This window comes from Ochlerotatus camptorhynchus, unplaced genomic scaffold (genome assembly GCF_037179485.1).
Source record: "Ochlerotatus camptorhynchus isolate MF236.1 unplaced genomic scaffold, CSIRO-AGI_Acam_v1.1 ptg000474l, whole genome shotgun sequence".
Taxonomy (NCBI): domain Eukaryota; kingdom Metazoa; phylum Arthropoda; class Insecta; order Diptera; family Culicidae; genus Ochlerotatus; species Ochlerotatus camptorhynchus.
The window spans coordinates 105104-122428 of record NW_027040960.1 but is presented as its reverse complement, the minus strand read 5'-3'; the positions used below and the strand labels follow the sequence as shown (position 1 = coordinate 122428).

The following is a 17325-nucleotide window of genomic DNA, read 5'->3' as shown; positions in this document are numbered from 1 at the left end:
AAATAAATTAAACAAAAGCATTTTTAAGTTTTTGATAACTCAAAATAGTTATAATGACAACGTAGGGGAAATGGCTCTAATGTTGGCCTATGGATCTAAGATTGGGTAGATCGCTAAAAATCTACTATTTTTCAATTTTATCTAGATAAACGCGTCATTGGGACGGTACTAATTGATATTTTCGATCGCTATTGAAAATTTAGTCGATTGATGAATTTATGTATGGGCCCAAATTCGGGACATTAAGGCCAACATTACATCCATTTCCCCTATTTCCCGCCTTCCCGGAAATATTATACATAGGGAAAATGGATGTAATGTCGGTCTAAATGCTCCTAATTTGGGCCCATACATAAATTCAGAAATCGACTAAATTTTAAATTGGCGACCAAAAATATCTATTAGTACCGTAAAACGGGGTATCTTTGATAATGCGGATAACTGTGATAGTATAATATAAAGAATAAATTTACTAGTTGTGCTTTTTCCAAATAAGAAACATTGGTTCCATATTGTAGCTTAGGGTATTTCCGTTGAAATAGTATATAGATTATATATAGTATGTGCTACATATTTTACAAAAATATTAAAAAACCATTTTCGTGTATTTCGCCTTTTTGAAAATGCACTCAAACCATCACTTATGAAATGTATTTCCGATACAGCCATCACAAATTCAATGTTGTATTCTTATTGCTTATGAAGTTTTCTGATTATATACTCATTCAAAGTTTCATATTAAATGAACTAAATTGTTTGAGTTTCACTCATTTTTTTCTACATTCATCGAGCATTATCAAAGTAACCCCAAATCAAAATACTGAAGTTCGGTCACAAAACTAAAAAAATAGTGCAAATACTTTAATTTTCGCTCAACATATTACTAACGAATTTACTCTTGGATCCTCAGTACTTGTTTTAAAAATATAAAATTTGAAAAACATTCATTGCTGTAAAAAATATTTAGAAAATACTTTAAAAAACTATCAATGTTACCCCGTTTTACGGTACCGTCCCAATGACGCATTCATCTAGATATAATTGATAAATAGCAAATTTTTAGCGATGGGCCCAATCTTAGATCCCTAGACCAACATTAGAGCCATTTCCCCTATATAGAATTCTAGCAATGGATGGTAATGAAATAACAGTGCATCTCTTATGGCAGATGGATATTTTATGTTCTAGATTATTTTTAGATGATTTTTTTTCCTTGATTTGTTTTCCATCGATCTTGTATTCCGTGCTGAGCACCAATGCTACCGACGCCAGGGAGGTAGCTCCCATACCTGGACCGAGGATCAACGGATTTACTTCCCTTCCGAAGGAAGGCGTGATCAGAGATGTTATACCTCAGAACTGACTGGGACAGACTGGGATTGAATCCAGGCCTGCTGGGGTGAGAGATAATCACGCTTACCACTACACCACCGGCGCCGCTTTTTTATGAATGTGGAGAAAAATTTGATTTTTGCCCAAATATACCTGTACCTGTTCATTTTTATTATTTTACGATGGCTTGCAACTTGTTTTCAAAATGGAGCTGAGGCGTTTGCAATTGTTGGTCTTGAGGTACTGGTGATTTTTTAAAATGATATACTAGTTATGTGGAAAGCTTGTGAAGTCCCAGAAAGTCGATTTTGTCATAATAAAAATGTTCAAGATTGCTCCAGATCTCGACGATTCATGCATTTTTAAATCATTCGGTTTAAAACAAATCGATGTGCGATTCACCTTTCCTTGGGTGATTATTCGGTTTTCAAATTTTGACGGTTTTGCGCACCTGAAATTACGACCGAATTAGTCTAAATTTTACACAAGAGTCGTTTTTCAAGGCACACATTTTGCACAATAAATTTACATTTGGCACATTGGTGTATTTTCTAGCTTCAGTTGAAACATACAGCAATACAGCTTTAGTTTTACGTGGAAGTATTTGATAATCCATTCATTTGCATTGATTTTCACTTGTATCTGTATTTTTATATCACAGTGAAAAGTTCAATTCATATTAATTGAATTTACATCGAACAACAATGTAAATATGCATGAACGTGTAAATTTAAGTTTAAATTACTTATCGTTTAACGTGCAATAATTTTATATAAAAAACTGCTCCAGTTTGAATTTATCATATCTATTTCATTTATTTTTCCGGGAAGGGAAAAAGCCAAGGTGGAAATATTTTATGCAATAATAATCATGTTTCCATCTCAGGCGTAAAATCTCCTAAATCAATTTCAGTTCAAATTATATCCTTAACCAATACAATAATATTTAATTTTCTTTTTGATTATCAATGTGTTTCCCTAATGATATGCATTTATAGTTGATTTATTGAATTTACCACCGTATGCTGACCGCTGTCGTTTACTGGGTTTGGATACTATTGCTAAGCGACGAAACATATCGCAGGTCGTCTTCGTTGCTGAAGCTCGCAGAATATGATGTTTCTGAGTTACTGCAGGCCATGGCCAAAATTAATCGGTATGTTCCTGCCCGAACACTCCGTCCGAGAACCTTGCTACATGAAGTAGTACATGCAACCAACTATGCTGCAAACAGTTTCTTTGTCACCATGATTCATCAATTCAACGAAGCCTCTGACCTTTTTGACTTTGACATCAATGCCTCCAGGTTTCGTCATCGTTTGCTGTTGGCCAATTTTTAATTTTTAATGAGTGACTACATTCAGATTTAAGTGTTTCATTGAGACTATAATAAAAATAATAATAATAATTTATACTTTGACTATATGTTTTTAGTATTACTTCTACGTGAAGTCAACGATTTACATAGTTGAAGATGCTAATTTCAAATAACAGACTGTAGTGGTAATTTTTATACGATAGATGGAGTAGATGAAAGCATAGAGTTGATAGTTCCGTTAGAGTACGGCAGTGTGAAGATTGTATATAGATATTAGACAAGCGAGCTAGGACAACTTTTTAAGGAAGGTACAAATCGGTTTTCTCATCTCTCTTTACCAAACTCCCCCTAAGTAATACTAAAAACATATAGTCAAAGTACATAACTCTGGATGGGAGCATACCATCAATTACTGTCAATGGTCGAAAGGTACAGTACTGCTTAGCAGCACCTACCCCACCCGTGTCCCCTCGAGATCGTCAAGTCGACGATGACAGGAGTACATATCGTGGTAGGGGTAAACAATAGTTGCAATTTCCAAACCTACGACTGGATGCCTTCCTTCAAATAACAACTGAAGTGCGGTAAAAAATCGGTAGAACTGTTTCAAACACACAGTTGGTACTTGAGCGGGTCGGTTTTCATCTCTTTTTGCCAGTGGTGGCGGGGGGGACACCCCTCACCACCGCTCTCCAAAGGGGGAGTTTGGTAAAAAGAGATGAAAAAACAGATTTGTACCTTCCTTAAAAAGTTGTCCTAGCTCGCTTGTCTAATATCTATATACAATCTTCACACTGCCGTACTCTAACGGAACTATCAACTCTATGCTTTCATCTACTCCATCTATCGTATAAAAATTACCACTACAGTCTGTTATTTGAAATTAGCATCTTCAAATAATTTATAGTTCATAAATTAACTTGATACGTATTCAACATGTAATTTTTCAAATATAGATCAGATGTTCATGTTTCAGGATTATTATATTGCTCCCAGAATATTCTGCGCATACATTTGTTCAAAATGATTGCAAGTTTGTCTATGACATAAACTGGATCATTGTGCCAATTATATTCATATATGTTATTTGAGAGTGAACATGTGACTAGTACAAGCATTTTATTTCTTTCGACGAGTGCATATCCCAAGTAGCATTTCTTGTTTGATTGCACTCTATTAGTGGTTTTTGAGATCAATTTTATGATAACCGCTATAAAATCGTTTTCCAGCTTAGTGGACCACCCTTGATAAGGTTTATAAAGCATGTTTGAGAATCACAATAAAGCTGTCTTAAAACCTTTTGTAATAAAGCTCCATACTCTACAAAAGACGGATTTCACGCCAACTCGTCTTCGGAGTTGGCAGCACCCTCTCAGAACCTTATGAAACTTTGTGGGTGTGGAGACTTAGCAATTTTAAGCAACTTTGAGTACTTATTTTTTTCAAAATTTATCTCGCTTAACATTTGATAAGGGTCAAAGTTTTTTGTCGATTTTTTTTTCAAATCGATATAGCTTAAAAATGACAAGCCCTACAAAATAGTGATGTATGGCGAACTTTTAGCAAATAATCTGAAATTTTATAAAAAAATTTAAATAAATTAAAAAATTGGTTTCTACACTCAAAAAAAATATATTTAAAAATTAAAAGTCATTTTCCCAAAAATGGTACCCCTCAGATTTGCTTGATATTTTTTCTCATGAAAGGCAATATAATTACCTAACTTTTCTTCATACATTGCAAAGTGGGCGCTTTTAAGGAAAAAAAGTTGTTCGAACAACAACTTTTTCATGTTAATTTTTTTTTAGCGTGTTTCACTCAAAGTCGAATAGTAATACGCGCACAACCTTATTAAAATCCGTTGAAACTTAATGAGCATAAAGATTTTGACCTTTTGATAATCTGGGCGTGCTTAAAACAAAAATCTAGCCTAACATTTGAAAGGGCCTAATACAGAGGATTTTCCTGCATTTCGAATCGTGTTTTAATAAATGAAAACTCTAGTGTTTTTGTTTAGTGCATAATTTATTTTCCCTTTAATTCTCCATACATAATTTGAGTTTTTCATTGATTATTAGTCTATCGGAAACAGAGTGAAATTTTTCGGAGTTTCCTTTGAATGTGAAAATCGCTTAGTAGAAATTATGTTTTGAGAAATAGGTACAAAACAATGAAATTTTTGTGTACCAGGTATAGTTTTTACATGACTGAACAGCTCCTTGAGTTCATCGGACATCTTTGTGTATTGATCATTTGATATGAAGCAGAAGTTCAATTTTGTTATGCTTGTATCTGTTTGTTTAACTGCCCAGTCATACAGTTCTTGTGGAGTTGTGATTGTGTTTCCATAATCTCGAGCAAGACTTGCTCTCTTTGCCATTCGTTTGAGAGTTCCTCCAATTGCGTCACATGGGCCTTTCCCATGAGACGTTGCGAAGAAGTGCCATTCTGCTTCCAATCCATACTTGGACTTGAAGTTGCACAAACTGGCAAAATTCTTTTTATTTTTGTAATGAGCCGCTGCTCCATCTGACATGAAAGTAATTTTTGTGAAACTAATAGATTGTTTAATGAAATCTAACAATTTTGATATAAATAATTGAACTGCTATTGTATCATGGGTCAATACTTCTGAAATAATAATAAAGCTTAAATTTTCCAACTTGTTTTCTTTTATGTAGTAAATTTCGAAAGGATGTATCGTAGCTTGATTATTGTTCCAATGATACCCCTGTGCTGAGTTTTGAATAATAAATGAATAATTTTCAGAAAAGTCGCAAATCACTAAAATTTCACCGTTTTGAAGAGAATTTTTTTTATTACTTAGGTAAGATGATTGCTCTTTATGAATAAAATCATGGGTTATGAGCTTTTCAACTTTTCCGTCAAATATTGAACAAACTCATCTGCAGGTTTAATAATAGTTTCCAAATTACAACGGTCGGTAGTCAACCACTGTTGAAATAAAACTTCTTCCATATCATCTGCTTCTAATACTGATGTAAGTTCCCTCACGATACTATCTGTGGAAATGCATTCTTCACATGTACGATAAAAACAATCTATGGTTCTAATAGGACTACTGCAAAGTATTTTGTCTGCAATTTCTTTATATGAATCAAATTTTACACTATTAATAATCAATTTAACATTTTCATGTATAGTACAGACACATACATTATGTGTACCTGTACTATCCAACAGTATGAAATGCTTTGGTCGGAGCTGAGTGAACGAAGTAAATCCGATTTTAACACTTTTGTATTTCTCTTCAAAAATCATAAAAGCTTCTTTAAGAGACATCATCAATAAACGTTTCTGAACATGCTCTTTATATCCATTTCGATATTCAGAAACATAATCATTACTTCCTGGCATAGGCCTACTAATATCATCACTGTCAAAGAAATTTAAAACAATTTGTTTTTCAGTATCATTAAATCCATGACCACTTCTTGCTTTCTTACTACAAAGAATACCTTGTTCTCTGACTAGCCTTTTCATCTGTTTCACTGTATGATGGGGTGCATTAAACTCATTAACTATTTGATTCACTGACCATGATTTAGGGAGCACTGATAACACTTTTAATTTGTCATTTGTACTCGTAGAAGGCAAATTAAATTTCTCCTTTAACTGCATGATCATTTTGTCAAAATCATTTGATTTGTTGACATCGTCTGAATCCATCCCAAATATATTTTTACGCACTGCCTTTGTGATCTCTGCAGATTTTTGAACACGATAATTCATACTTCTCATACTTCTCGATGAAATTGGTGATAACTGTAAGGTTGAAGCTATACAATTGAATTGTTCCACATTATATGGACCTTGGATCTGATCAGCTGATGGGATTGATTCTAGCGATGGATCTGTATCTGTAAAATTAAAGAAAAGAAAAAAAAAATATTACCACACATTAATATATAACGCTGTTAAGGTGATAGTACCATGAACGGGGGTGGTTTTGATAATAGGGGTAACTTTGGTAATGCAGCTAAGCCAAAAATTTATGACTTAAGGCACATCGTACGCAATATTTTGGATAGGAAACCGATGTTCCCTTCAAAAATAATGAATACGAAGAGCATTAAGTCATAACTTTTTGGATTAGCTGCATTATCAAAGTTACCTCCATTATCAAAGACATCCCCGTTTACGGTACATCGAAGCCGCATCTGAATTTTCCCCATGTTTGTGGAGCACGAGCTGCATAAACCGCATATCGTACAGTCGTGAAAATTTGATAGATTGTTCACCGAGGTTGGCCTACCAATCGATCAAATTTGTACGATAAGCGGTTCATCCAGCTCGTGCTCTAAAAAAATGTTGAAAATGAAGTTGTATCTTCGATGTACAATCCTTAAACCACACAGTTGAAACAGTTAAAGTTATTATTATTTACCTAGTGTATCATCAAATTCCTGATGTTCTGATTGCTGATGACTTGTTGATGGTTGCGGCTCTTCAAACTTCCGAGCATGGCTTGATTCTTTTCCATCCGATCGCCTCTTTTTCGGGAGAGGTGTCCTATTGTGCACTAAAATTCCACGACACGATTCACAAATACGCATTGTTACATCCAATTGATGATCAAAGCCCCATGAATGTATTTTCTCTATGAGACTTGATGATAAATTACGTAAATTATTGCGGCTGCAATTGGGATTGTTTATGTTGGCACTACATTGCACCCTTTTAATAATCAATTCAGCAGATTTTTCCATTGTTGTATATATAAACACTTTTTCGTTTCAACAACTATGCAGCACTACACTTTCAACAACTATGCACTACAGCAACTATGAGCATTGTTGTGATATCACCAAACTTAAATATTAGATTATGTCGGTAGAAACAGACTGCGGTGCTTTAAGTTTATACCTTATATCTCTCATGTGACTACCTGCGTTGTTATATAACTGCTATATAGCAGGTAACTTAACGATTATTTTAGGCATGCCTTAAATAATCGTTAAGTTACCTGCGCTATTATATGTATTCACTTGAGAGATGAGGTATAAACATATATATGCATATTGCTTACTAATGGACACACCTAATACATAAAAATAAATGAATGATTATTTTTCTAATTAAATTAATCACAAATACATGAATTGAAATCTTTTCATGAATAAAACACACTAAGTGATTTTTACTTAGTTTACCTGTTGATTTGGAACAATTTGAGGGTGGTTTTATAGAAGTTGGATAGAGTGTATGCATATATTATAATACAATCCATCACAGGAAAGTGCAAACCATGCTGAGATGGCTGTTCCTCATTAGAACGTTTTGTTCTGAACTCTTATTGGACGATTTGCAGGTAACTTCTCTGTACCCTTTTCAAATGTTAAGCTAGATTTCGCCCAGATTATCGAAAAGTATACCCATAAAGTTTAATCGAATTTTAATAAGGTTGTGCGCGTATTACTATTCGACTTTGAGTGAAACACGCTAAAAAAAATTAACATGAAAAAGTTGTTGTTCGAACAACTTTTTTTCCTTTAAAGCGCCCACTTTGCGATGTATTAAGAAAAGTTAGGTAATTATATTGCCTTTCATGAGAAAAAATATCAAGTAAATCTGAGGGGTACTATTTTTGGGAAAATGACTTTTAATTTTTAAATATATTTTTTTAGAGTGTAGAAACCGATTTTTTATTTTATTTAAATTTTTTTATAAAATTTCAGATTGTTTGCTAAAAGTTCGCCATACATCACTTTTTTGTAGGTCTTGTCATTTTTAAGCTATACCGATTTGAAAAAAAAATCGACAAAAAACTTTGACCCTTATCAAATGTTAGGCGAGATAAATTTTGAAAAAAATAAGTACGCAAAGTTGCTTAAAATTGCTAAGTCTCCACACCCACAAAGTTCCATAAGGTTCTGAGAGGGTGCTGCCAACCACTGGATGAGTTGGCGTGAAATCCGTCAAAAGGTTCTCATAGCCACTTAAAGAGTAATATTGTATTCTAGCAGTTCTATTACGCTTTGGTGAAAATCAGTTATAAATCCAGTTTTATTTTTATTGCTTCAAAGCAACCGCCATAAATTAGTTTGTTGTTGTTCTGTTCTGCTGATACTTTTTTTTTCCATATGGAAATCTTTAGCGGTAAAAATAGGTTTGAGTGTTGGTGTCAAGATCACCATGCAATCAATTTTGTTTCATGGCGACATTAGTGAAAATCTTAAAGAAAATATATGACTTTTTAGAAGTTCCAATACATATGCGCTTGAAATTTTATCGTGTAGATTGGGATAATATGATCGTTAAATATTTGACTATTTAAATGAATTTGATGGAATGATCGGATCTCTAATTTAGCCATTATTTTATTGAAATTTCTTGGATTTTATTCCAAGGCATGGGCGATTACGACGAAGTAGTGCTCTACCCTAATGCATGATTTTATTTCGAGTACTATTTTCTTTTTACAAGAGCAATTATTTTTTTTTATTTGAGGGCAAATGTATATTCCTATTCTACGGGTGCAACCGATGATTTTTACAAACGTTTGGAAAAGTTTTGAATGGTTCTATAACGTCCACTGCTAGGGTAGTTTTAATCAATGGTCTAGGATCGTGTGACAGAATGTCCGATAAGCGAGTATTAAAAAAAGGAAAGAAAGTCTTCAATGCTGATTGTTGAATTGTTGTGACCATCCACGACTGTAAATCTGATTAGAGACGCAAGTTTGCGTAGGTATTATCCTCTGACTACAGATAATTATATATTTCCTCTTCATGAGTCATTTTCGGTGTAGCAATGTGTCCATTCGAAGTGAAGATGGTTCAGAATAGTGAGGAGGCACACTCTTTACAGTTTCCTTTGTGACATCCGCAGAAAATGCAGCGGCATTTTTTTTTTTTTTGGTTGGAGTTATTCTCGAAGGTTTGCGGCTGACTGTAGCAAATAAACGAGCTCATGCTAATAATTTTGTTGATTTTCTTTGCGCTCCACTTGAAAGTACCAGAAAGTTTTGATTCTTTTCTATGTTGTAAAAATAAACCGCCCATTTACACTTCTGACAAGTTTCAGTTGCAAAATTGATTTAAAATAACTGTTTCATGGCCAACTAGTTTTATTGCGGTTACTTATATAGCAATAAGGCTTTATTTTTGGGTTTTATAAGGGCAATTAATATTGTTTTTTTATAATTCAAGGCAATCATAAAACCTTTCAAAGTGAAAATAGCATAAGCATCAGTTGGTTTTTTTTATAAGCTTTATAGAGGTTTTGTAGATAGCTATAAGAATGTTCCATGACTTGCATTGTATATGACCGTCATAAAGCTGTAGGTAATGGTTGCAGCTGCAATAAAACCTTTATAAATTTTGAATTTAGCCAAGCAGCTCTAGATTCGTTACTTGGGATAACTAATTCTTCTCAGCATACCAAGGACTTTAACTATTTTTGAGTGGTTACTATCGACATGACTATTCTATTTTAGACAGGCTTGCTTCCACTCACTTGCTATAAAAAATTGTTTTTCGGAATTATGAAATCATTAGATATTATAATTATAGTTAATAGTTGTAAGTCACAAGATAAGGTTGTAAGCTAGATGTTTGACACATCAAACCTGTCGTTATTGCTTTCACTGCGTCACAATTAGCGATTTTACGATTCGTGAGCGCTCACTCTGAGTGAACGCTCACGAGTCATAAATTCGCTGATTGTGACGCACTGAAAGCGAAATTGATAGGTTTTATGTGTCAAATACATACCTTCCAATCTCTTATTGTTTCTGACAAGTACCAACTTTCATAATAGCATCCAATGATTCCATAATTCCGAAAAACATTTTTTATAGCGAAGTGAGTGGAAGTAACCCTGATTTTAGATTTTGTTGAATCAATAATCCTAAATATGCATGAGTTTCAACTGTTTCCAAATGGTTTCTTCTCAAATAAAGATGGTTTATGGCATTTAATTGTCATTGCGCGAAAGCATCAAATACTTTAATTGTGTTGAATTAAGGGTTAAACCGTTTAAAAAAAAACTAACTATTTATGAGATTTAGATCATGCTGCATATTATCAAATCATTGTTCTACATTTTTAGCACTCTAGACAAGTACAGATTCATCTGCGTACATTTTTAGTGTACCTTGCAGAGGGAGCTTAAAAATGTCGTAAAAATAGTGGTCTTAATATTGAACCTTGAGATCATAAAGAATCCTATGTTCACAACTTCTGAGACCATCTAATTGAACTATTTGTTTCCTATCCTTCAAGTAAGATTGAATCAAACTATGAGCATTTCCTCTGATCCCGTATCTTAAAATTTGAGTAGTAGCATATCATGCGGGACACAGTCAAATGCTTTAGAGACATCTACAAAAACTGCCGAGCATATTATCTTCTGATCTATATTCATCTGAATACTATTAATCAGACTAACAAAAGCACTAGTCATGTTTTCAGCGTGGCAGAAATCCGGATTGATTTTTTAATCAAATTACTGCTAAAAAATCAAGCAGCCTAGTATGAATAATTTCCTCGAACGAAGAAAGAATTTGAATTGGTCTATAATTTTCAACACATGATTTCATGCCTTTTTTGTAGATGGTTTTTTTTTTAATTATTCTGGAAATACTCCTTATATCACTGAGCGGTTGAACAAAGTAGAAAACATTGGAAGAATTGTAGTAGAACTATGTTTAAAAAAATTGGCAGGCATAAAATCTGTACCAGCAGAAAATGAACTTTTCATTTCTCGTACATAGTTCTTTATTTCATTGACCGAGGCCGGCAGTATCACGATCGATCAAGAAAAGCTTCTATTTAAAGTGCATACTTGTTGTTGGGTATTACAATCTCTTAGAAGTGCTCTTTGAAGCTTACATGGTGTGTTTATAAAATATTCATAAAATGCATTACATATTCTAGTCTTATCCATTACCAGGCATGGACAATCATTAACATTCATTTGGCACTTACTTTTTTCATCAATAGAATTCCGTAAAATGATGTATATGCTTTTGTAGGTTTTGATATAAGCTACAACTTTTGACACTGACTCAAATCTGTATCTCTTATGCATAACGAACCAGAGCGAATAGAACCCATCAATGTTTTTTTAGTGAATGTAAATTACGTTCACTGAAAAAACAATAACACGTTCTGCCCTCTCTAGTTGGTCATGCATAAAACATACAGATTTGAGTTATTGACAAAAAGCTATCCATTTTACGTTATCTTTACTAGTTCTCGAGATATATGGCATTGCGAGGTTCCTGCACATGGACTTACGCTTACATATTAATATATCACAATCAGCATCCTTGCAGTGCTAAATGAAGCGTAAGTAAATATGATAATGAGAGAAAAAAATGAGACTGAGTATGAGCATTAGACTGAGGCAAAATTTGAAATTTTCGCTCCACAGTGCTCGAACGGTTCCAAATTGGACCCTGATTAGCCTCCTAGAATTTGAACTCATTTAGTGAGAAACTGACTTGGCACAAACCATTTGAAGTTTATATGGGAATTACTATGAAGAAACCATAATTTCGGTTCAAATCGATCTCAAAATTCACCAGTTTACTCTACTTTACAAAATAATAGCTGAGCTTGTTGAAAATTTCAACTCAGCTATAACTTTGTTGAAGATCAAATTTCTATAAAATGTAAGAAACAAAAATTAAGAATGATTCAAACCACTGATGTCTTATGATTATGCACAATCAACTGTTCAGCAGGCAACATTGGTGTTTATGACGCGTGAAATAGAGGACAAAAATCATGGCTACTATGTCAGACTGCAGAATACAGTGTTGCCCATAATACAGTTGCTTAAACTTGCCATAAGATTATCAATCTCTTAAACAATTAATAACTATTTAATTTGACGTTTGGCTGAAAAACGATTTTCTGCAAAGTTGTAGCTGATAAAAATTCCCATAAGAATAGCAATAGAATTTGGTAACAGTACAATATGTAAAAAGGCTAGAAGACAATGGACAAAAAGTTTTGTAATTTCCATATAAACTTCAAATGGTTTGTGCCAAGTCAGTTTCTTATCGAAAAAGTTTAAACTTTCGGAGGCTAATCAGGACCCAATTTGAAACCGTTTGAACACTGTGGAGCGAAAATTTCAAATTTTGCATCAGTCTAATGAGCATGCGCATGATTGACCGGCCACGGTTGCTACTTTATTATTGCCAGATCAGCTGTAATTACACAGAGAACCAATGGACGATGCTTGGGACTAGCAATCATTCTCAATGTGTAAATCTGGTGATCTAAAACTAGGCAATAGCAGCACCAGCCGCGCCCGAACTCAGGTCAAGAAAGGAATGGGTAGGAAGGTGTTGACGTGACACTCGCTTTGATGGAATCCGAGAACACCTCTGCACTTCCACGAGGAACCACTGGAATATTGGGTAAGAGGGTTAGGATTGCAGCCGGACTCGTTTTGGTAAACGATAAGCTGGATTGTTGTCCTAACGATCATATAATGCGAAGGAGATTGGGATTTATACCATGGTCTTCTGCTCAGTAAGCAAAAACGTTTGCCACTAGGCAAACGAGCTCCTTTTATTACAACACACTAATTATCGATGGGTAATACATTTACATTATCAAATAAAGCTACTAACGAACCTTGAATGTAGGGGGGGGGGGGGCCTTTAGATTAAACTCACGATGTTCTACTCAGTAAGAAAAAAATGGTCGCTCTAAGGCCACCAAGCTCCTCATATCACATTATTTAAGCTACGATCGCGTTGTTATTGCAACTAATTAAAAACCGGCCCTGACGGTGACGTTGATGACGATGTTAAGTTTCACAAAACACACGACAAGCAATGTTACTATTTGCCTCCTATCATATCTGGGATTTATTCAAACCCAAACTCGATGGCGTTGCCTTTTAAACAAGAATAAGCCTCTACGACCGATGATCTTTTAAACCTGGAGACAGAAAAGCTACGAAAAAGCGCTTATCCGATCCCCAATCTGATGCAACCGGCATCTCGCCCACACATGCCAACCACCATCTGATGGGGAAATTTTCCACTACCAAACAATAGATCAGTGCGGTCGAGTCACACCGGCAACAACGGGAAGCGAGAGCACACCAAGCACCTAAGCAACAGGGAAGAAAACATCAACACAAACCTTTCCAAATCAAATTATCGCGCCCGGGACACAAAATAAATCAAATTCGAGCACCGAAAAACTCCACATCAGCACAAAGACAGCATGAACTAAAAAATAAAATAAATTAAAATAAAAGCCTGCAGTGCCAGAACTCTTTCTAACCAGATATTCAAGCGAACAACGAGTTAGAAAAGGATTTCGAGTTACGTTAGTAAATGTTCATGGGAAATGTGGTCGAAGGAGCTTAGATACTCACTGAGGGAGATAGAAAGTAGACTGTTTTTAAACTGTGATCTGATTTCAACGTTTAGTTTTAGGAATATATAAATCAACAATTGTTCATATCTTCAGGTTGGAAAGATTTTGAAGATTTACATTTACAAATAGGTTTTGAAAATTATCTTTGTTTCGCCTTATGCTACCATTACCAATTTAAATCATCATGATTAATTATTTACTATGTTGCTTCCATGTATATTAGATTGACCCACATATAAATGGAAGATTTTTCAATCATTTTTTTCAACGGGCCAAGCCCCAGATTTGTGCCTCACCTAATGGCCACTATCTAGAAATTTCAGCTCATTCGGATGTAACACGAGCTGACGCTTTTGAATTCCAAATGTATATGGGGATATTGGTTGAAATGAATGGAGAAATAACATTCCTACACTCTTTCAAACATAGAACTGGTTAAGCAAATTCGATTAAGCTCAAAAATTTAAGCACACATAGCTTAAGCTATAAGGAACAACTTAGGTTAAGACAGCATCACGATTCAATTGGTGTTATGGAGATATTCATTTTTGTATATTGCAACCAAATGCAGGTAGCTTATGCAATTGATACGTTGATACGTAATGCCTAGATTACCACTTAAAAATAAAAAAAGTTCAGATTTTCCACAGGCCAACATCCAGACTCGTGTCAGTAAGTGAGATAACCACTCTCTGAATGTTTCAGCTGTTTTTTGAAGTAACAAGGACTGGTGCTTTTGGTTTGATGTTTGTTTAGGGGAATTGGTTGAAATGTTCATATTCAAAATGCTTATATACATTCAAAAGCGAATATCTCAATGAAACTACCCGGATTCATAATGCAGTCTTCAGGAAAGTTGTTACTCATTGTTTGAACTACAAGTTTTGAAAATCTGAATCAAATCGATAATAAGGGAACTTTTTATGATCGATAGAGTGTAGGGGTGTCATTTTTTCATGTATTTAATTCAAAATCTCCATACAAAATGCAAACTAAAAGCGCCAGCTCATCCGACTACCTAATGAGCTAAAACTTTCAGAAAATGGTTGTCTCACCTAAAGGCACAAATCTAGAGGTTGGCCCGTGGAAAATTAGAACTTTTATTTTTGTGGGCCAGTCTAATGTATAAAGGGTTGACCTAGGGAAATTCAGAAACACCAGGAAGGGTGCAATTTATACCGCAGGGTAAATTCAGCAATCGACTAAATTTTCAATAGCGACTAAAAATATCCATTAAGTACCGTCCCGATGACGCGTTCATCTAGATAACATTGATAAATAGCAAATTTTTAGCGATGGGCGCAATCTTAGATCCATAGGCCAACACTAAAGCCATTTCCCCTACCTTATTTTTCTTTGATTTTTTTTTCTCTGAATATCGGAAGATAAGAAAATAAGACCGCGTGAAAATTGGTTGGGTGTAATGGAAAATTAAAAGCATGGAGATGGGTAAATAACTTTAATGAACGTTTATCCAATAATTTTGTCATAGTTTTCATTTAACCTTTCACTGAGATAAGATATTGGTCACTGGGCCAAATGGTTATCATTTGTCAAATGGCACTGGTTATTAAAAAAAAACAACCTAAGGGAATAAGGGAACCTATATAATTTATTAAAATGGTTTCCTTTGAATGTCAGAGATACCATCTGCTGAAATCCCACTTATATGAAACCAGCACCCTCAACTATTTACAAACGGAAGTTATAGGTAATTAAATTATACACACGCAAACGATTCAATGAATAACGAACGAATTTTTTCACAGCTAGTGCACGCGTTGTTTAATTGTTTGTTTTCTCATTCAAAAAAATGTATAATTTTTATTTACAACACACTCTTTATTCATTGCACAAAAAGGCTAGCACAGAAATGGTTGATTATTTATGATCAACAATTAACTCAGTCAATAATCCGTTCTACCTTGATTCACAGCATTTTAGCTAGGTTTTTTTCCCGAGGTAATTTTCCATTCCATTAGAACAATCCAGCCTTGTTTTTGAAGTAACACTCAGTCGCCTGATATGCTGTGTCACATGGGTCGGTGCCTTCCAAATTACAGTTCTTCACCAGTGTGTCAACTTGATCTTTGGGCATAAACAGACTCAGTTGTTTTACGATTGCTTCCTCGTTCAAATTTCCTTCGGCATCCATGAAACCGGTCTTCTCGAAGAAACATTTCACCAGACACTACATTTCGAATTTGATAAAGATTGAACCTGATTTAAGATCGCTTTAATTAGCATTTTACTTCCGCTCACCTTGGCGCTGTTTCCACTGGTTGAGAAGTCTCCGGTTTGTAGCGACTTCAGGGAACTTATATCCAAGCCACTCGATAGCAGACATTCAAGGGCATAGGATTCTCCATTGCGAATCTTCCCGATGTCTTCGAGGTTCGGTTGTTGAGGCTAGCAAGTAGAACTTCGTGAAGCACTTGTTTTAACTAAAATTTAACAAACTTACCGTGGCAATTGCAACGCCAAGGCATACAACCAACGCTATCAGAACTGAAGGTTTCATTTTTAATTTAAGTTAAATTCGTCCCAAACCGAGACCGTCTTTTACGCTCAGAATGCTAACACTAGAATGATGTTCTATAAAGATTACTCCACCAGTTTTATACCTAATCATATATTCACAACATTCTAACACAATGCTAAGATGCAAAATTTTATAGCAGATCGTATCAAATAACGTTCATCTTTTATTGAATGGGGATTTCCAACGGATGCAACAGACCAGATCCGGAGCCGGGGCTAGTTGGGGCGTGACGCTTAATTTTCAGTGAGAGAAAGACTTATTGTTCTCGGATATTAATCGATTCCCACGATGCAGTGCATACTCAATGTATTAGATATGAGTGAAATTTGGAAGAGACTCAAGTCGTTGTAGCTCGTCATGATACCTAACGAGATTTTGTATATGTGTATCAACGAGCAAAAGAGCCGACGTTTGTTTAGGATTATCATAAAAACGTCATAAAGACACTTTCTTTGCAATATGGCAAAAACAAACTAGCTGCATTGAGATAAATCAAGTTAGATGATAAAAAAAAACAAGTGAGAAATATGACTCATTTTACGCATTCAATTATACTTAGGGTGGTTCAAATTATCTACTAGCGGCAACATCGATTCCAAATCATCTCCTGTCATAAATTTAGACTCGATTGGATGTGTTCTAATTTAGCACTAGCTGTTTGTATTATGAGTATCAAGAGAGCCATTGGAGGTTGGAGGTGACAGGTTCGGTGCACGGTACAGTCTTGAATATTTTCCAGGTTGGAAATTTTGGTGCTAAAAA

General features: G+C 34.7%; 1 protein-coding gene across 1 annotated transcript; it reads right to left on the bottom strand.

Annotated features, from left to right (window-relative positions):
- Positions 1 to 15468: 15468 nt before the first annotated feature.
- LOC135712373 (general odorant-binding protein 56d-like) lies at positions 15469 to 16593 on the bottom strand. Its single transcript, XM_065235365.1, has 3 exons — positions 16486 to 16593; positions 16284 to 16430; positions 15469 to 16212 (listed from the first exon to the last, which is right to left on the bottom strand). The coding sequence occupies exons 1-3, from the start codon at positions 16540 to 16542 to the stop codon at positions 16000 to 16002; spliced, it is 417 nt and encodes a 138-aa protein (XP_065091437.1). The 5' UTR covers positions 16543 to 16593; the 3' UTR covers positions 15469 to 15999.
- Positions 16594 to 17325: the final 732 nt, after the last annotated feature.

Coding starts and splice junctions, on each gene's coding strand:
- LOC135712373 (XM_065235365.1), bottom strand. CDS start 16,542: ATGAAACCTTCAGTTCTGATAGCGTTGGTTGTATGCCTTGGCGTTGCA. Junction 16,431..16,485: donor TTGGCGTTGCAATTGCCACG/GTAAGTTTGTTA, acceptor TCTACTTGCTAG/CCTCAACAACCGAACCTCGA. Junction 16,213..16,283: donor CCAGTGGAAACAGCGCCAAG/GTGAGCGGAAGT, acceptor TTCGAAATGTAG/TGTCTGGTGAAATGTTTCTT.